The sequence below is a fragment of the Pristis pectinata genome, chromosome 2, assembly GCF_009764475.1.
Source record: "Pristis pectinata isolate sPriPec2 chromosome 2, sPriPec2.1.pri, whole genome shotgun sequence".
Classification (NCBI taxonomy): Eukaryota; Metazoa; Chordata; class Chondrichthyes; order Rhinopristiformes; family Pristidae; genus Pristis; species Pristis pectinata.
In genome coordinates this window covers 41,429,319-41,450,921 of record NC_067406.1, presented here as the reverse complement: position 1 = coordinate 41,450,921, position 21,603 = coordinate 41,429,319, and the positions used below count along the sequence as shown (strand labels likewise).

The 21,603-nt window shown below is 41.1% G+C and overlaps 1 protein-coding gene across 1 annotated transcript in view; it reads left to right on the top strand.

The window, feature by feature from the left end:
- LOC127580693 (probable E3 ubiquitin-protein ligase HERC1) overlaps window positions 1-21,603 on the top strand; it is a 216,980-nt gene that overhangs the window by 26,251 nt on the left and 169,126 nt on the right. The window contains 8 exon segments of the mRNA XM_052034452.1: window positions 1,787-1,966; window positions 7,845-8,156; window positions 11,412-11,508; window positions 12,484-12,627; window positions 14,230-14,357; window positions 15,403-15,547; window positions 17,584-17,755; window positions 21,201-21,335. Coding sequence (XP_051890412.1) covers window positions 1,787-1,966; window positions 7,845-8,156; window positions 11,412-11,508; window positions 12,484-12,627; window positions 14,230-14,357; window positions 15,403-15,547; window positions 17,584-17,755; window positions 21,201-21,335 — 1,313 coding nt within the window.

Here is a 21,603-nt window from a genome sequence, read left to right as displayed (position 1 = left end):
ATGTGGTCTACATGGATTTTAGTAAGGCGTTTGACAAGGTTCCGCATGGTAGGCTTCTTCAGAAGGTCAGAGGCCAAGGGATCCAGGGAGGCTTGGCCGTGTGGATTCAGAATTGGCTTGCCTGTAGAAAGCAGAAGGTTGTGGTGGAGGGAGTGCATTCGGATTGGAGGGCTGTGACTAGTGGTGTCCCACAGGGATTGGTTCTGGGACCTCTACTTTTTGTGATATTTATTAATGACTTAGATGAGGGGGTGGAAGGGTGGGTTAGCAAGTTTGCAGATGACACAAAGATCAGTGGTGTTGTGGATAGTGTGGAGGGCTGTTGAAGCTTACAGAGGGATAATGATAGGATGCAGAGCTGGGCTGACAAGTGGCAGATGGAGTTCAATCTGGAGAAGTATGAGGTGGTACACTCTGGAAGGACAAACTCCAAGGCGGAATACAAGGTAAATGGCAGGAATCTGGGCAGTGTAGAGGAGCAGAGGGACCTGGGGGTTCATATCCACAGATCACTGAAAGTTGCCACACAGGTGGATAGGGTAGTTAAGAAAGCTTATGGGATGTTAGCTTTCATAAGTCGTGGGATCGAGTTTAAGAGCCGCAAAGTAATGATGCAGCTTTACAAAACTCTGGTTAGACCACACTTAAGAGTACTGTGTCCAGTTCTGGTTGCCTCATTATAGGAAGGATGTGGAAGCATTGGAAAGGGTGCAGAGGAGATTTACCAGGATGCTGCTTGGATTAGAGAGTATGGATTATGAGGAGAGACTAAAGGAGCTCGAGCTTTACTCATTGGAGAGAAGGAGGATGAGAGGAGACATGATAGAGGTATACAAAATCTTAAGAGGAATAGATAGAGTGGACAGCCAGCGCCTCTTTCCCAGAGCACCAATGCTCAATACAAGAGGGCATGGCTTTAAAGTAATGGGTGGGAAGTTCAAGGGAGACGTCAGAGGGAGGTTTTTCACCCAGAGAGTGGTTGGTGCATGGAATGCGCTGCCTGGGGTGGTGGTGGAGGCTGATACGTTGGTCAAGTTCAAGAGATTGTTAGATAATCATATGGAGGAACTTAAGATAGAGGGATATGTGGGAGGAAGGGGTTAGATAGTCTTAGGAGTGGTTTGAAGTTCGGCACAACATGGTGGGCCGAAGGGCCTGTATTGTGCTGTATTGTTCTATGGTTCTTCAATGGTAACACAGAAGATTAATGCAGGGAATGGAGTGAATGTAGACCAATGGATTTTAAGAAAGTGTTTGACATAATGTCACATTGTCTGGTTAACAAATCAGAGTTTTGTGGAATAGGAGGGCCAATGTAAGCTTGGGTTTAAAAATAACTGGCTCAAGGATATAAAACAGTGAGCCGTAGTAAATTGTTATTTGGATAATAAGCATTTGTGTTCTCCAAGGGTCAGTGGTAAGGCCACTGTTTTTCGTACCTAAATGACTTGATTAGAATAGAGTAATATGTTTAAAATTTGTCAACAATACCAAACTTTGAGGCGGCAAATTGTAAGGATGACACTGATCAACTACAATAGGACACAGCTAGACTAGCAGAATGAGCAGACTAGAATTTAATAGAGAGAAGTATGAGGTGGGAAGAGGCAATATGGACTTCATGGCACAGATATAAAAAGGACAAACAGAGGTACTTAGGAGTTCATGTGTATAGATCTTTGAAGAAGCAGGAGATTTTGAGAAAGTAGTTACCAAGTGTATACTATAGAGCATGTATTATACTAAATATGTAATTTTATTATGTGTAATCGTTTCTTCTTTACAGATTTGCAGCTTAGCACTAGATTGCCTATGCAGTACCAGTTCTCATAACTCTCAAAGTCATGATTGTGAAACAAGTGCCGTGTATGTTTGGGGAAGTAACAGCAGCCATCAGTTAGCAGAAGGGACTCTGGAGAAAATCTTGCAGCCCAAATTAGCACTTGGATTTGCTAATGCAAAGACGGTAAGCAATTCGAGAATTATTGTCTAGTTTTTGATAACTATACAGATTGCCCCAAGGTTACAAACACCCAATTTATGCACAGCCCGTACATATGAACAAGCATTTGGGAGATCTGTGGGATGGATAGACAGCTGCTGTGGAGCTGCGGGTATCTTCTGTTGCCTGGGAACTCGGTTCATGACTGCATTTCTGACTTGCAAATTGTCTGGTTTATGTGTGTTACAGTTTGGAAGCTAAACTTAAAGCTGACATGGATAATTAATGAGATATGATTTTACTGAACTAATGGATATGAATCATTAAAGTCTTGCTGTTTATTAGTGAAATATTTTTGCTACGGTGATGATATGCAATATACTATCCCTTGCCTCTCACCATGTTAATTACCTGCTTTTTGTTTTTGGATGTGTGAGTAAACTGGGCCAACTTCTGGCGATTTCTATGGTTGATATAAGTAGTAAACTACACGTGCAGTCTTTGATCACTCCTGGCAAAGGTAATCTTTAAGGTGGTTTTGTAGCGGCTGCTACCGCAATGTAAAAGCAAGACACTAGTCGGTGGGCTGCAGAACAAAACCTGATTTATTTTCCCGCCTTGCGCAGGCCTTTTAAGAGGAATGGTTCCCGCCCACTGAAAACAGAAATGACGTATGCGCTACGTCATCAAACTTTTCCCGCGTGCGGGTTCTCGCCGTTGCTCGGGGAAGACGAAGGCCCAACGCCATCTTGGGCTTCGCTGCTCCGACGACGTGCAACCCAACCACCGATCCGGTTCGCTTGCTCGGATGGTGAGTTGCTACACAACCCTCCCCAGAACTGGCGATACAGTCCCCAAGGTTCGCGGGCTGTGCTAGCCGTTGCTTAGGAGGTCAGCCTCTGCGTCGCAGTGTTGGGACCTCAACCGGTCGTTGTAGATCTAAATGGGCAAGTTTGAGGCGGTCCGTCGTGAAAACCTCTTCCTTGCCCCCAATGTCCAAAATAAAGGTGGACCCATTATTCCTGATGACCCGGAACGGCCCCGCGTATGGTCGTTGCAACGGTCTCATAGTTCCTTGGGCCCACAGGATGGGGCTTGACCATGCCGCGAAGTGGGAATCGGTGCCAAGCTGCCGAGCCTCTCGCGCAGTCTTTCCAGGACTGCGTGGGTTGTTCCTCTTGGCCCCAAAGGGCAGGTATGAAATCCCCTGGGATGACCAGGGGCGCACCGTACATGAGTTCAGCTGACGAAGCATGGAGATCTTCCTTGGGGGCAGTGCATATGCCGAGCAGGACCCAAGGCAGTTCGTCGACCCAGTTAGGACCTTTCAGGCAGGCCATCAGGGCTGATTTCAGATGGAGGTAAACTGGGTGCCCCTGTCTGAAGTGATGTGGGCCGGAACACCAAAACATGAGATCCAAGTTGTGAGCAGTGCTCGGGCGCAGGAATCAGTTGTGATGTCAGATAGAGGGATTGCCTCTGGCCACCTTGTGAACCGGTCCACGATGGTAAGGAGGTACCGGGCTCCTCTTGAAACTGGTAGAGGACCAACGAGGTCGACGTGGATGTGGTCGAACCTTCTACGGGTAGGCTCAAACTGCTGTGGCGGGACCTTGGTGTGTCGTTGGATTTTTGATGTCTGGCAGTGCGGACAAGTCCTGGCCCACTCACTGACCTGTTTGCGCAGGCTATGCCAGACGAACTTGCTGGCGACCGGTTGAACAGTTGATCTGATGGACGGGTGCGCCAACCCGTGTACCTAGTCGAAAACGCGTTTCCACCAGGCTGCAGGAACTATAGGGCGGGGTTGACCTGTTGCGATGTCGCAAAGGAGGGTCTGCTGACCTGGACCGCCTAAGACATCTTGGAGCTGCAGGCCTGAGACTGCAGTTCTGTAGCTGGGCAGCTTGTCGTCGGCATGCTGTGCGTCAGCCAGGGCCGAGTAGTCAACACCCAGGGACAGGCTGTGGATGGTCGGTCTGGAAAGCGTGTCAGCAACGACATTGTCCTTTCCGGAGACATGTTGGGTATCCGTTGTGAATTCGGAAACGTAGGACAAATGTCGCTGCTGACGAGCTGACCAGGGATCAGTGACCTTGGAGAAGGTGAAGGACAAAGGCTTATGGTCAGTGAAAGCGGTGAAAGGCCTGCCTTCTAAAAAATACCGGAAATGTCGGACCGCCAGGTACAGCGCTAGAAGTTCCCGATCAAAAGCGCCGTATTTCAGTTCGGGTGGTCTAAGGTGCCTGCTGAAAAATGCCAAGGGTTGACAACGGCCTTCGATTAGTTGTTCCAGTACTCCACCAACCGTGGTGTTGGATGCGTCCACCGTGAGGGCGGTTGGGACGTCTGTCCTAGGGTGTACCAGCATCGTGGCGTCTGCCTGGGCGTCCTTGGCCTTAACGAAGGCAGCTGCAGCCTTGTTGTTCCAGGCGATGTCCTTGCCCTTGCCAGACATCAGCGAGAACAAAGTGCGCATGATGCGGGCTGCTGCAGGGATGAACCGATGGTAAAAGTTGACCATCCCCAGGAATTCCTGCAGGCCTTTGACCGTGTTGGGACTGGCAAAATGGCGGGTAGGGGTGTTGCTCCTTCGCTGGTGATTCTGCGGCCGAGGAAATCGATAGAGTCAAGTCCAAATTGGCACTTGGCCAGGTTGATAGTGAGGCCGAAATCACGGAGAGAGGAGTACAGTTGGCGGAGGTGGGAAAGGTGTTCTTGGCAGTCACGGCTGGCAATTAGTATGTCATCTAAGTAAATGAACACGAAGTCCAGGTCTCGGCCTACCGCGTCCATCAGCCACTGGAAAGTCTGCGCGGCGCTCTTAAGGCCAAACAGCATACGAAGGAATTCGAAGAGGCCGAATGGAGTGATAAGCACAGCTTTGGGGACGTCGTCAGGGTGGACTGGGATTTGGTGATATCCCCGGACGAGGTCCACCTTGGAGAAGATGTGGGCCCCGTGTAGGTTTGCCGCGAAGTCCTGGATGTGAGGGATGGGGTAGCGGTCCGGGGTGGTGGCATCATTCAGCCTGCGGTAGTCGCCGCAGGGCCTCCACCCGCCGGTGGCTTTCGGGACCATGTGCAGGGGGGAGGCCCAGGGGCTGTCTGACCTGCGAATGATCCCCAGCTCCTCCATGCGGCGGAACTCTTCCTTTGCCAGGCAGAGCTTGTCTGTAGTCGTCGTGCTCGGGCACGAAGGGGTGGCCCTGTGGTAATGATGTGGTGCTGCACCCCTTGTTTGGGCATCAAATTCGTAAACTGAGGTGCCAAAACCAATGGGAACTCAGCTAGGAGCTTGGTGAACTCGTTGCCAGACAGGGAAACGGAGTCCAGACGCGGGGCTGGTAGTCTGGCTTCTCCCGGGGGTAGGTTTGGAAAGTTCTGGAGTGCACTAGCCGCTTCCCTCGCAGGTTGACTAACAGGCTGTGGGCCCGAAGGAAATCGACTCCCAGGAGTGGCTGGATGATGGCGGCAAGGGTATAGTTCCAGGTAAAATGGCTGTCGCCGAACTGTAATTGAACTGTATGGGTACCGAAAGTCTGTATCGTTGTGCCGTTTGCAGCACTGAGTACAGGACCTTGTTGCCTGTTATGAGTGTCGCGGCCGGTCGGGGGCAAAATACTGACCTCTGCTCCAGTATCGATGAGGAAACGATGCCCGGACTGCTTGTCCCGAACGAATAGGAGGCTGTGTTGGCGGCCAGCCGTCGTAGCCATCAGCGGCGGCTGGCCCTGGCGTTTCCTTGAAACTTGCAGGGTGGGCGGCATCAACGGGCCTCCGCGCCCCACCTCTGATGGTAGAAACACAGCTGGTCGCCAGTGTCGTCATCTGTGTTTCTGGGGTGTGGTCATTCGGTTGCTGGGACTGGTTTAGGTAGGCGTTGGGCTCGCAGCCTGGCGATTTGGCCGATGGACGACCCACTCTCGCGTTTGGCCTTCCACAGGACATATGCCTGGGCAGCTACCTCACGTGGGTTGCTGAAATTGGCGTCGGCCAACAGCAGGTGAATGTCATCGGGTAGTTGTTCGAGGAAGGCCTGTTCGAATATTAGGCAAGGCTTGTGTCTCTCAGCCAAGGCCTGCATCTTGTTCATTAGGGCCGATGGGGATCTGTCCCCCAGATCGTCGAGATGAAGCAGGCGGGCGGCGTGCTCGCGACGGGAGAGGCCGAAGGTCTGAGTAAGAAGGTCTTTGAAAGCCAGGTACTTATCCTCCTCCGGAGGATACTGGATGAAGTCTCCGACCTGGACGGCTGTCTCCTGGTCCGGAGAGCTGACCACGTGGTAGTACTTGTGGAGTCGGAGGTGATCTGTCGAAGTTGGAATTGTGCTTCAGCCTGGTCAAACCAGATGCTGGGCCGAAGTGTCCAAAAGGTGGGCAGCTTGAGTGCCACTGCGTTGGCTGCTGCGTTGTCGTCCATTGTGTGGGTCCAGAATCCATTTGGACCATCGGGGTCACCAATGTAGCGGCTGCTACCGCGATGTGAAAGCAAGACACTAGTTGGTGGGCTGCAGAACAAAAACTGATTTATTTTTCTGCCTTGCGCGGGCCTTTTAAGAGGAACGGTTCCCCCCCACCGTAAACAGAAATGACGTATGCGCTACGTCATCAAACTTTTCCCGTGCGCGGGTTCTCCCTGTCGCTCTCAGAAGACGAAGGCCCAACACCATCTTGGGCCTCGCCGCTCCGACGACGCGCGACCCGACTGCCGAGCCGGTTCGCTTGCTCAGATGGTGAGTTGCTACAGTTTATAAATATCTTTTTTAATACCTGCCTATAGTTTTATCTAGTTTGTGGAGTTGTACTTTGTTTCTGACTCTAGATCTCAGGATTCATTTACTTTTGTATTTAGTGCATCAACACATTCTCTAAATGTTGGAAGTTACCTGTAACTTTCTTTTCTTTCTTTTGAAAGTTTATTTTCAATTATTTCTCTTTTCATGCAGTTTATCCACTGCATTTCAGTTTTATTAAAATTATGTTTTTAGCATTTACTTTGATAGTTCTAGATTGTGTTTATAGCTAATCCTGCTAATATTGAATAGGTAGAATAGGAATCCCTTTTGTTCTTCTATCCCATACAGTTTCTCACTTTTTAAGGAGTGAATGAAGAGAGTCACCTTGCAACTCATCCTGCAAGTTTTCTACTGTATTACTTTTTATTCTTCCTCTGCATTTGTATACATGTCCTTCCATTACTAAAATCACTCCTTCCCAAAAGTTATTATCATTTTTAAGTTTGGAAATTGTGGAAATTATTTCTAAGATCAAATCATTAAGACAAATTTGTGATCGATAGCAGTCCCAGCACAGGGCAGAATAGAACACCACTTTCCATTTTCCTGTAAATTGACTAATTAACCTTTACATCCGTAATCTTTGCTTTTTCTTTAAGGCAATATGAAATCCATTCAGAAGTTTGTCCCCAATCTGTCTCCTAATCTTGGTCATGCGCCTACCATGCATTCATTATTGAATGAAATTAATTTCATCTTCATAACCATGAACTAAAAATGTTCAAGCTTTTTTCATCTGAGAAGAAAAAATTCTTTTGAATGTCTTGTCAGTTGTCTCTCCATCACTTACAGGATGGGAGATGACTTAATTAAATGATTTGTGACTGAAGCACGGAGGATACAAATGAATTAATATCTGTAACAGTGCATAAAAATGGACTGCAGGTGCAGCTGAGAGAAAAATATTTAGGCACTTAAGAAAATAACTACGTAAAGGTGTTAGTTGGATGTATTTTCTGATGCATCAAGAGTCACAACTCAATAAATAGGTGGAAAGTCATATTTTGTTTTTGACAAGAACTTTTATGTCAACTCTTTATACAAAGCATGTAGTTTACAAGTGATTTTTCTAATGTCAAGTTTAGAAAACTACTTTTTCTTCCAGATTGAGGCTGGCCAGTATTGCACATTTGCAGTTTCAGAGGATGGCTCTGTGAAAGCTTGTGGAAAAGGTAGCTATGGCAGACTTGGACTGGGTGACTCCAACAACCAGTCAGCAGCAAAAAAGCTCACATTTGAACCTCATCGAAGCATCCGTAAAATATCATCCTCAAAAGGTTCAGACGGACATACGCTAGCAGTAACTACAGAAGGAGAAATGTTCAGTTGGGGAGATGGCGATTATGGGAAGCTTGGACACGGAAATAGTGCGACCCAGAAATATCCCAAATTGATTCAAGGACCATTACAAGGAAAGGTACTAACTGAAAGAAAAGTATTTCAGTTTCACTAAATTCTTAATTTGTTTTGCAATTTTTGTAAGAAATGACTGCTGATTTTACACATGTGAAAAGTTACATATGAGGACAGTGTTCAAATAATTTCTTCAATTTTTCAACATAAAAATTCTCTCACAAAACAAATAGTTTCAATTCAACATCACTTGCAGAGTCTCTGTATTTAGCTTTGACAATGCATATTATAGTAAGTTTTCAATATATGTGCTTTGTCAGTTGTTTAAATTAAAGTGTTATATGGTAGGTGAACCAGCATGTCCATAGATCCCTCAAGGTTGCGGTCAATAGGGTTGTTAAGAAGGCGTATGGAGTACTGGCCTTCATTAGTCGGGGTATTGAGTTCAAGAGCCCTGAGGTGATGTTGCAGCTCTATAGAACTCTGGTCAGACCACACTTGGAGTATTGTGTTCAGTTCTGGTTGCCTCATTATCGGAAGGATGTGAAGCTTTAGAGAGGGTGCAGAGGAGATTTACAGAGATGTTGCCTGGATTGGAGAACATGTTTTATGAGGATAGGTTGAGCTAGCTAAGGCTTTTCTCTTTGGAGAGAAGGAGGATGAGAGGTGACTTGATAGAGGTGTACAAGATGATAAGCGGCAGGAGTAAGTTTTTTTACACAGAGAGTGGTAGGTGCATGGAACGCCCTGCCAGCAGAGGTTGTGGGGGCAGATACATTAGGGACATTTAAGAGACTCTTAGATAGACACATGAATGATAGAAAAATAGGGGGCTATGTGGGAGGGAAGGGTTAGATAGAGCAGGATAAAATGTTGGCACAACAATGTGGACCGAAGGGCCTGTACTGTGCTGTAGTGTTCTATATACATAGTGAGAAAGGTAGTCACATTTAGGGTCATATGTACACCAGAGCAGATAAGAATGGCAGATTTACTGTTTCAAAGGACACTTGTTAACAACTTGAGCTTTTACATTTTTTAGAAGAAGTGGTTTCATGGCAGCAATTACTGACAGCAGCTTGTTATTTTACTATGGCAGTTGATCAGATTGATGTTTCTGGATTATCCGTCTAGGTCTGAACTGGTTGTGTAATTTAACCACCATTGCACTATTTCTGAAAGAAAATATCAAAATTTCAAATGGACAGCCTCTGTCCGGAACTGAAGAATGTGAAAGATGTAATATATTTTAACTTAGATACAGAAACAAAGAAGGGGTGCCTTCAGAGAGTAAAGAACAAAAGGGGAGGTCTATGCAATTATAGAGCAAGAGAGATTTGGTGTCAGAAAGGGTGATGGTGCTAAATAAAATGGGATGGAATTGCAATAAGTAAAGAAGCAAAAGAAATATAGAAGTGGTAGAAATGAAAATTACAGGATCATTATCAACACTTATTGACCACCGCACCCTCCCACTCCAAAATTTCGAGACATTGGCTTTCTTTCTGAAATTATTAAACTCCAATAAATATTGAATCAGGAAGCCTATATGATCAAAAGATGTAGGCTGATATTAGAACTTAAGCTCATTGGGACAATATCAATCAAGGACAGAGACAAGAGTACTGTAGAGAATTTAAAAATAAACAAATATTCAGGAGGTCAGAAAGTTTTGCTTGGGAACTGAATGGAGAAGTACTTCAATGCTTTATGTTTGGTGGTCTGGGTGCAGAGGAACCAATAGAGAAAACAACATATATTGTATAATAAATGGTAAAGTAGTATAAGTAAATAGCTGTTTTGACTTTTAAGTAATATTTTAGCCCCTGGGAAGTTGAAAGGGAGGACTTGTGTGCAAGTCTTTTAACATTGATTAAAAGCTTTGTACTGCAATGTTGACAGGCCAATCATCTATCTCTTTTGTGAATGAAATATCTTTTTTTTCTCTCTTCCTCATTTTTTTCACTTCCTTCATCCCCTATAGGGCAATATTAGTTGCTTACCTTTTAGAATTTATTACTGATCACTAGTTAAAATGCTGACTGTCTATAGAACCATAGAAAACTACAGCACAGAAAACAGGCCATTTGGCCCTCCTATATCTTATCAGACTAAAGTAAAATGCTGCAGCTCTTGGTAGCATCTTTGGAGAGAGAAACATGAGAATTAATGAAAAGTAATTGACTTGGAAGCATTAGCTCTGTTTCTCTCTCCATAGATGCTGCCTGACCTGCTGAATGTTTCCAGCATTTTCTATTTCATAAGCTGTAGATCTGCAGTTCTCTATCCCTCCTTATGACAACTCTGAAACTCAACCAGACCTCTTCCAATCTTTTGTGTCAAATCTGACCGCAGATCAAACTTGAGACTGGATCTCCACGCTACTACTAAGACCACTTGTTTCTACCGCCAAAGTAGACTTTATTCCAGTGTATGCTTTAACTTATCTGCTGCTGGGACCCACATCCCTGATCTATTTAACCTCTGTACAGGATAAACACCAAATCCATTCACTCATCACTCCTGTGCTTTCTAACCTTCATAGGCTCCTTTTTTGTGGCAATGTCTCAATTTTTAAAATTGCTCTTCTTAATTCCCTCAATGGCCTCTCCACTTCCTATATATGTAATACCCTTCAACCCTACAAACCTCAAAGGTATCTGTTCTCCTCCAATTTTGACCTCCGCCTGTATGTTATTCCCTTCAGCCCTATGAGTCTGTAAGATATATATGGTCATCCAATTCTGACCTCTTTATCATTCCAGAGTTTAATTCTCCATCATTATTAGCCGTGGTTCTAGCTGCCATGGCCCTAAGCTCTGGGATTTTCACCTTAGTCTTTAACACTGCTCCCTCTTCCTTTTAAAATGCTCCTTAAAATTGTTTAATATCAGCTAACCAGTATTTATTTATTTTAATTAAAATTTAGTAATCGAGGAGTATTGCTGTTTCGTGTTGGTGGTCTGTGATGCAATATAAAAATTCAGAATTGAAGAAAATGCACCGTTAATAAAATGGAAGAGCAATTCTTGTGACAGTTGTTAACATTGTATGCAATAAGCAAAGGCATTAGTGAAATAAAAGATGTTTTAGTAAACTGGTCGAGTATTATATTTGATTTTTATGGATAATGATGTAGTATAATATCTTAAACATAAAAGAGCAAGCATTTATCTAACCAGTTTCATGATATCCAGGACAAAGGAGGCACTTCTGAAGTGCTGTCACTGTTGTAATGTTGAAATTATTTGTAACAGCAATATTTGTGAGGGCTTAGTTAAAGAAGGACAGTCACTAATAATATGTATTTCTTTTGTAGATTGTGGTCTGTGTGTCAGCAGGATACAGGCACAGTGCATCAGTAACATCCGATGGGGAACTTTATACCTGGGGAGAGGGAGACTTTGGCAGACTCGGTCAGTATTTGCTGTAGACCAGGTTATTTCTTCTAGTTTATTGCTCTGCAATGTGATGAGAAACCATCTTAACTCAATGTCCAATTCAAAACTGGGCAGAAATAACTTTTAATAAACATATAGTTCATCAGTCCAGTAGAAAAAGGAGCCTGAAGGTTAATAATAAAAGTATAATGATCGCTCGGAAATTTTTGGTGTATATCTAGAGAGCAGTAATATATAAGGGGATCATTTTGACCCTATTAATGTGCATAATAACTGTAGGTAGAATGTAGTAACTCAGACTAATTTCTGAGCTTTGGACTTGAAGTAAAATGCTAATTCTCATGCTTCAGTCTTAAAAATATATGGGGAGACATTAAGACATTTTTAAAGTTTTTTAAAAAATCAATTCTGAACGATGGAATGGTAGATAGAGGTTCAGAAATTGTATCATGTTGGTAGCCACTAAGTATTCAGTCTCTGCAATAAGAATTGTGATTCTTTCAATTATGTTTCTCCTGATTTTTGATTGGAATGGAATGTTACATCTTGCTTAGCATTTTAAAATATAGTTAATCCATGAAATTGATGTGTAGCTGTCAGAAATGTTAAGAGGTGAACACTAGGAATTGAATGAAAGCAGCCTGTTAAACTCTTGTTAGTTTTCATTTCATCATTTGTGGTCCCAAGCCCATGCATCGGAGCAGTTCACTTAAGACCGCAGGTTTGATCATTGCGGATCTGTATCCTTGCTCCATGTGGAAAGAATTAGCCCTGTTTCTGTCCATTGGGAAATGAGTAGCTTTTTATTGATTCAACATTAAATGTAGAATTGCAAACATTGTTTTTTTTGTAATTGGCACAAAGCACATTTTCAAAGGATAGTTGTTTGCTATTCTAATTTTAATTTCAAGTTTGCTAAATATGTCAGGCAACACTTAAAGGCTATGTATCCTTCTGGTATTTAACTCATCTGTTTCTTTCAAACTTTAGGACATAGTGACAGTCATAGTCGCAATCTACCAGCTCTTGTTAAAGATATCAGTAGTGTTGGCCAAGTAGCTTGTGGCAGCTCTCACACTCTTGCTGTATCTCAGGATGGACGGACAGTTTGGTCATTTGGAGGGGGAGACAATGGTAAGTCTTCTCCATTTTTATTTATCTAACAACAATGTCAGTTATAGCCAGAGATAAGCAACACCTTAATTTTATACTTATCACCCTGGTTTTCAAACCCATCGGAGGTAATGGTCCTTTCTATTTCTGTAGTCCCCTCCAGCCTTATGTCCCTTTTAAAATAACTTTTTTTGTAATTCTAGCTCTTGAACATCCCTGAACTTAATTGTTTCATCATTTAGGGCAGTTCTAGCATTCCTTTTCTTAACCCCAGTCTTGTTCTTTCTTTAAGTATCAAGGAAATAGAAGGAGGAGGCCATTTGGCCTGCACACTGGTTTAACCATTCAGTACAATCATAACTGATCTTTTACTTTAAAGCAACTGTACCATTTTCCTGTACCTGCCCAGTATCCTTTGATTTCCTTCATATGCAAAAATCTAACAATTTGCCTTGAACGTACTCAGTGACTGATTCACCACGGACTCTTGGGTCAAAAATGCCAAACATGAGCCAGCCTCTGGATGAAGAAATTTCTTCCCATCTTAGTCCTAAAGGTTCAACCCCTAATAGTGATTTTGTGACCCCTGGTTCTAGACACTGAGGCCTGTGGAAATATCAGCTTGCATCTAATCTGTCAAGCCTAATGTCTGTTTGGTCCTTGGCATTATTGGTAGTTAAATGACTATCTACCATATTGCTGGCTTGTTTAAGAAAAAATGAAAAAATTGTGATGGATAGTAAATGATAGTGAGATTTTTGTACACGCAAGAACATCTTCCATAGGAGCGGAGGTAGTCTTTAGCTTTCAGATGGTTGATCATCTCAGTGCTTCAGTATCAATACACCTTAACAACTGTCAGGCTATGTGTTAATACTGCTGTGCATATTGATATTCATGTACCAGAAAATATAGTCCCTATTACATGGATTTAATAATTGTGTAAGTATTCCCAACACATCTTAATCTCAGTGGGCTATCACTATGAAATAATGTAATGGATTGCCATAACCTTCACTATTTACAGTGATCCAAGTTGGGCAATATCCGGTGGAGGTAATGAATTAAAAAAATGCTTTGTGCAAATGATTTTAATATTTTTTAAATATTCTTTTTACAGGTTGCACAAAGTTGTATTGAATTTAACACTGTAATGTCCTTTATGACTGTTTTCTCTTCTTCATCCACACCTTGAACAATTACCTAATGGATCTCAGCTGTAGTTTGGGTGTTTGCATTCACCTCCGAGTCAGATGTTTGCAGATTCACTCCAGAGGCTTGAGCAGAAAGTCTGGAGTGCCATCTTTCAGGTGTAATAATAAGCACAATTCCTCTTCTCTCTCAGGTGGACATAAAAAGTTCCATGGCACCGGTCTGAAAAGCAGTTGCATAATCCTGGATGTCCTGGCCAATACTGATTCCTTGGCTCTCGATCTATATTACTAAAAGACGCTATCTTGCCATTATAATGTCATTGTTTGTGGGAGCTTTTATCTGCAGATTTGGCCAGCACAAATCCTGTTTTGCAATATTAATGCTTTAAAAGATATGTCAATGTTTTGGGACAATTTGAAAGAAATGTGAATGTTGTGATAAGGATACAAGTCCTTTTGTTGGTTATAGGTAAGCTTGGTCATGGAGATACTAACCGAGTGTACCGGCCAAAGGTAATTGAAGGTTTCCAGGGACTGTATATTAGGAAGGTTTGTGCTGGAAGCCAGTCTTCACTTGCATTGACTTCTGCTGGACAGGTAAGAAGCAGTCAGATATGGATAAGAGATAACTCAGTGGTGGACTTGGTCTGAGATCTATGTTTATGCTGATCCTGTATACATGAAATCTGTGGAGAATCACAGTCACTTTTCCCCCAGAATGGGAAAACATTAATCAGTGAATTTGTGTTGAAAAAATTGAATCAATCTAGTTTTGACATATGATGAGAAATTTAAAATCTTTAATATTAGTAAAATTTCTAGGCTAGAATGTAAATTATTTCCCTACATTTTAATTTTGTATGATAGAGTATCTGGGCATACATTTTCATAACTTTTTTTCCATTGGTAAATTAGAATTTGGATATCAAAGTAAAACACTTTATAGCTCCTATTTGCAGATAAATGAGAAATGATTACTTCGACTTAAATTGTATATGATATTTATTAAGTGTTTTTTGAGGATACTTGTTTTATTCTGTCAGTAACTAGAAAGTTAAATTTATTGCACCTTCATAGTATAGTGATGGCAAAATGCAGTGGCTGCGTTTGAAGTTTGGTTTTAAATTGGAATTTTGGAAACCATATGAGAACTTTGATCTCAGTGAAATTGCTTCAGAGCTTTACCTGTACCAATATTTTTGAGTTCAAACAAATTGCATTCACTTCTGAAGTTATAAAGTTCCTCCTTCTGTGTATATATAAAACAAATGTGCATAATGCTTTATTGTGTCACATCCCTTTCACGTGGTTGGTTTTGAAGTCTGACGAATTGTATTTCGCACCTCCCTCGACCTCCCTGCCCCTGTTTGGCTCCTTCCCCTGACTTTACCTGTTCCCAAAGGTGCCTTCCTTATTTTGTTTTTATAAATTATACTACATTATTTTTGTATACTCTCTTTACCACTATTGGCTCCATGCGCTTCTGAAATGTTGTAATTGTAATTTTAAAAAGCTACTTAGTATTAAAAAGCAAGTAAAGATTCAGAATGTAGGAAATGACGTGGATTGTCTATAGTTAAAGGTCGTAGTCTGTAAGGTAGTAAATGAATTCTATTCCAGATTATATTTTCTCTCACTTCAGGTGTTTGCTTGGGGCTGTGGCTCTTGCCTAGGTAGTGGTTCTTCAGAAACAACAGCTCTTAGACCACGACTAGTTGAGGAGCTGAATTCAACCAAAATCATCGATATTTCTTGTGGAGATAGCCATTGTTTGGCACTAACTCATGGTAAGATGCAAATCTTACATTTCATAATCTCACAAAGATTGTATGTGATTTGATAGTTCATTTAAAAAACTGAATTCTAGATCCAGTAATAAGCCTGATCAGTAATTGCATTATGAATGGTAATGTACCTGCAAGCCCAGTTTGTGAAGTTCTGTAATGTACAACTGGAATTAGAGTTAGACTTATGGAGTCATAGAGTTATACAGCATGGAAACAAGCCCTTTGGCCAAACTCATCCATGCTGACCAAGGTGCCTTGGTGATTGAAGCAAAGCACATCTACAAATGGGCCAATTGGGTGGTTGAAGAAAGTGGCTAGAGACCTTTTCAAAAAAGAACAGGATGGGAACATAAAATTAGAATTATTAATCATGTTGTGCTTGAAAATCAACATGGACTGGTGGGGTCAATCAAAAAGTTTCCATTTTATATCTTTTGTTTAGTTCTGTGTCCAGGATACTCAGAATGACTGCAGCCAGAGAAAAGCTCCTACATTCTATTTTTTCCTGGTTTTCTTAGTTTATTTGCAAAGCGGTACTACATATTTAATTTCATTGAGTATATAACTCTGGATATGGAAAATTCCTATTTGAAGATACTTTAATAATGTAATTGTGGATTTTGATATAAATCTAAACTTTAATTATTACATCATATTAAAGTTATTTCCTCATTTTTGGATCCTTCCTTTGTTCACAACAGAACAGATGGCCACCATTTCTATGTTTTCTACATGTCTGGCTATAAATCAACTGCTTAAAAAGTCACTTTTTATGTACTAATTTGGTGCAAGGAGAAATGCCTTGTCAGTATCTTTCTCCAGCTGTTTTGTTTTTACCTTTTTGATTCAGAATAGTCTTATGATAAACCACTGCTAATCAATTAAAACAGTGAGTAACCCCAAGATTCTAAAGACATGTTCAGGAGGAGTATTATGGGAAACTTTCCACTTGCCTGGTTGAGTACAGCTCTAACAATACACGAGGTGCTAGACATAATCCATAACAAAACAACCTGCTTGATCACTATCCAGTCCATCGCCTTCACCACTCACCTTGCTACTATTGGAGTACATTGGTTGTATCACTTACAAGATGCAGAACTGCAGCTTGCCAATATGCCTTTAACAGTAACCCTCAATTGAAACCCTTAATTCAAGACTTTAACCATTGCTGCCAAATTGGGAATGGATAATATATGTCATTAGTTAAATTTTAGAAAATACCGCTGCATGTAAAATTATGTGACTACCATAAGATAGTACCTGATGTTTTGTGACGGCTGCTCGTGCAAATTTCATAACTTAATCGTTATCCTTTCAAGCAACATTGTATTTTTGAAACCCAAGGCACATTCAACCTGGCAAAAGAAAATAAAAATCATAAAAATGATGATAAAGCCTGTGCTATCACAAAACGCAGATAGGTCAGCATATGAAATGACAATAACTTCAACATTAAGTCTGGAGAAAAATGAAATTGCAAAAAGAAATGTTGGATTCCATTTTCTTTAATACGCAAAATGCTTCAAAGTTCTTCAAAAACAGCATCAAAACTGAGCTAACTGCTGAATAAAAAAAGGAAATGACTGTAATCTTAGGCAAATTGCTGTGTTTTAGGCAGCAGAGGATGGAACCTTCGAGGCTGTAGGTACAGTTGCCATCGATAGAACTAAGGTTCAGGATGCATAAATATATTGATCATATGTTTTGTTTAAGATTGCATTCTTGTAGGCTCTGAGACCATGGCAAAATATAAACACAAGGTTGAGAGTTTTCAGTTAGATGCAATGTAATTCATGTTGGGTATGGATGATGGATCAGTAGAACAGGACAGAACAGAATGTAGTATTGAAGTATTGGTTTTTGAATTCGGTCCGCATTAGGTGAAAAGTCAGTTAAGACACTGAGACACTTAATACTTAGATAACTATGATGCATTTATATTTTTTGATATGTTCACTTTCGTATGTAATTCAAGTAGACTTTTCTTGTGCCATCTGAAGTGTGCAATAGAATTTATTTTTTTGTTCTAATAGACAATGAAGTTTATGCTTGGGGTAATAATGCAATGGGTCAATGTGGACAGGGGCATACGTCAACCCCAATTGCTAAACCGAAGAAAGTACTTGGTTTGGAGGGAATACCTATACAACAAATCACTGCAGGAACTTCTCACAGCCTAGCTTGGACAGCTGCTCCAACTGATAGGTAATGAGGTAACTTTACAGTTATAGCAGCTATAAGATGATAAGTTAGCTGAGCAAAGTTCTTTTACAGTTGTTAAAATTGTTGGACTGTTAAATATTAAATGAGCAGGAGATCAAGGATAATGTGTGTCTATATTTGGCTTTTTAATCAAACCTTAATTCTAAATAATTTATAGTGTTAGGAACAATGATTACATTTTATTCAGCATGTGCAAGTGATAAGACACATTACAGTTTCTGAATAGAAGTTTTCATAATACGATTGAATGTTGTTACATTATATTCTGGGTAAAGTCAGAGTTATGTTTATCTGTATTATCTGATTTGTGTTTCTGGTTAATCTGGCAGGTGTCCCTTAACATTCTTCATATAGTCTTGGGCACTTATTGCCCTTGATGCATTTCTTATTTCCCTATTATAGTACTAAATCTAAATTCTGCTTAACCAATCATGCTAATGACCCATGTGAGGATGTCCACTATCTTGTCTCAGGAAAGTCGCTTTCTGTTCTTCTCCTGCTTACAATGGAGGAATAGAGACTCACATAGAATGTTTTACTTCCCTTTCAGGGTGTCTCAAAGCTAGTGAAGTATTTCTGAACCATAGTCACAGTTGTAATGTAAGAAACTCAACTAATTTATATCGCACAGATATTATTGTGTTAATAACTAAATTACCTGATTTTTTTTTCTTAAGCTAATGTTGATTGTGGGTAAATAATGACAGAACTGCCTCCATTTTTAGGCATAGCAAACCCTCTTCAGTTTCTATCCTTCTGTATTTTATGCTGACATTTAGCTTTTTAAACTTTCCATTATCTGCCTTCTGGTATCCTTCCGCATCTACCATGCACTTCACATATGAGTTACAAACATGTTAGCAGGCACTTTTGTTCAATAGTGTGTGTGTGTGTGTGTGTGTGTGTGTGTATATATGTATGTATGTGTATATATATGTGTATGCATATATATATGCATACACATATGTGAGGTACCATAGAATTCACTCCTGTACAATAAAATACACACATATTTAATATATATATATTAAATATGTATCAAATATGTGTGTATTTTATTGTACAGGAGTGAATTCTATGGTACCTCACATTGTACCCTAATTTCTTGTTTTTTGAATGCCACTGCATTTGGAATGTCCTTTGCAGATTTGCTCATTCTTGGCATCAGTTCTGTAGCATTTCTCTGTACTCTATTTAGTATATGTGTATGGATTTAATGCAGAGATTACAAGAGTAGATTATAATTCTAAAAGTTGGTGATGGCAATGCATTGTAAGGCAAGAAGCAAGTATTACTTAAAGAAATATTCTGTTTATTTTGTCACGAACCAGCAACAAAAGAAACACACTGAGCATGATTTAGTGTTAAAAACTATTTTATTAATCACTACTTATGGTAATACGTAAAATAAAAGTAAAAAAAAAATGTTAGTATGTTAGAATTCAAAAATGTTAAACCTCGAACGTTAACCCCAAACTAAACTCGTCGTGTGTGTGTGTGACAAAGTCCAAAACTCCCAGTTCCTGAATGGTTCTTAAAGTTCAGTTCCGCAAGCCATAAGGTGAAACATGAGCAAGGGCTTCTTCAACAACCACCGTTGTCTGAAGATAAGATGTAGATGTAGAAAAACATAGAGAGAGTACATACGAAATCCAAATGTTCCACGATGGAACCCAAACGACACTTCAGTGTTTACTCGGTAGTGACTTCCTCACCCCGAAAAGCATCCGAACCGTGGTCGTCCACACACAAATACCTGTTTCCTTCTACAGGTCAGCAACAAAGTGAACTCCACCGGATTACTTCCAACTTCCATACATGGATTTCAGTGGCAAACACAGTTATTGTTTCTCATCCATCGATAGAGAAAACAAGCAGGCTGGTGTCTCTCTCCCTTCTCTCTCTCTCCTTCTTCTTCTTACTTCTTCAACCACGTCATTACGTCCTTTATCTTCTATTGACGTAAGCACGCCCCACACACACATACACACACACTCTCTATCTTAAAGGGACTTTCACTGAGTCCATAACAATGTGCATATCCTTATTGTGCTTAAAAGGTTATCAATGTTAGTGCCGTGTCTTGACATAAAATTTGACAACTCAGCAATTTTGCAGATTCAGAGTAAAGCTGCTTCTATTCTATCTCAACAACTTTTTTTTCCTCTAATGTTCCATTGTGAGTTTGTATTCCTGGTACCCACTTCGCCATTCAGTCCCCAACATGGCAGTTTAGGAATTATAGACCCTTGCTTGCTGGCAACTGCCCCTTATAGCAGCAGTTAGAAGCTCTTATTGTACTTTACTCCCGGAAGTGATGAACACTTAGCATTTAATTACCTATCCAATTTGCAGATACTGAAAGTGATGACTTATCAACCTCTCTTGTGTTCTATTTTTAGTTTTATCTCTAATTATCTCCAGTTAAACCTTCCTAGTCAAATTCAGTTCATTTAAAACTTCCAGCAATTAATTAGTGTAATTCAGGATAGAAGGAGACACAAGAGACTGCAGATGCTGGAAATCTGGAGCAACGAACACAAAATACTGGAGGAACTCAGCAGGTCAGACAGCATTTATGGAGGGAAGTGAACAGTCGACGTTTCAGGCTGAGACCCTTCTGGACTGATGAAGGGTCTCGGCCTGAAATATCAACTGTTCATTTCCCTCCATAGATACTGCCTGCCCTGCTGAGTTCCTCCAGCATTTTGTGTTCATCACTGGAAGGATAAGTCCTCTGTACTGAGGCTCCAGCCACACTCAGTCAGCTACATTGGGCAAGATCATGAGATTCACAGGCCTAATACCATACTCCCAAATAGGCGTTCCATTCCAGGCTCTGTCATGAGAAGTGATTGCCAGGCAGATGGAGGAAAAGATTCATTGATGTGTCAAAATGCAACGTTTGGAGCACACAGAGACCCAGCAAAACGGGTGGACCACCTCACAAACTACCCCCCTGTCAGCTACCTCCTCCCCCATCTGTGGAAGAGTCTGCAGTTCCCACATTGGTTTCATTAACCACCTCAGAACCCACAAAACTGGAGTCTAAGTGCATCATTTTGATCCCAGGGACTGCCTAGGATTTTGGGTGGTTTTGCATTATAATACCAATTATGGTTCAAGCATGGATTTCATACCGCAAGAATGCAAAGTCCTTGCACGGCTTGTAAAATTAATAATTTCTGATGACATGTTGGAATCTTGGTAGTGGGAAAGGAGTAAACCACACTAACAGATCTTGGATTTGTAGTAAATAAATTAATAGTGCCTAGTAAACATTTAATGAGACTATAAGGTATAAATCAGTAGCCTTTGCAAGAGGCAGTCCTAAACTTATTTTCTTTGCCTTCTTTAGGGGAATATTGGTAAATAGAAATGCTTGTCACTTTTTTTAAACAACTTAACAGCTTATCTTTCTCTTTAGACAACTAGTAGCCTGGCACAGACCTTTCTGCGTTGATTTGGAAGAAAGTACTTTTAGTTACTTGCAAACATTTTTGGATAGGTACTGTGATGGCATTAACAGTGAGGTACCTCCACAACCTTTCTTCTCTCAAAGGTAAATGTTGAATAATGCTGCTATACAGATTTAGAATTTAGTAATAATTGATCTAAGATAAGTCTTGGATGCTTTCTAATAAAGATCCTTTTTTTAATCCTCTTTTTATTCTGTACTGCTTCATGATTTTAAAAAACCAACCTTTGTTATTGTTTCTAATGATCTTTCCATTTCTTTGTGTGAATTTCAACATCAGATTACAAACTTGCTTGAATTCTCCAAATTTCCCTTTCAGACTTGTGCCAGGTTAGACCTCAAAGCCATTCCT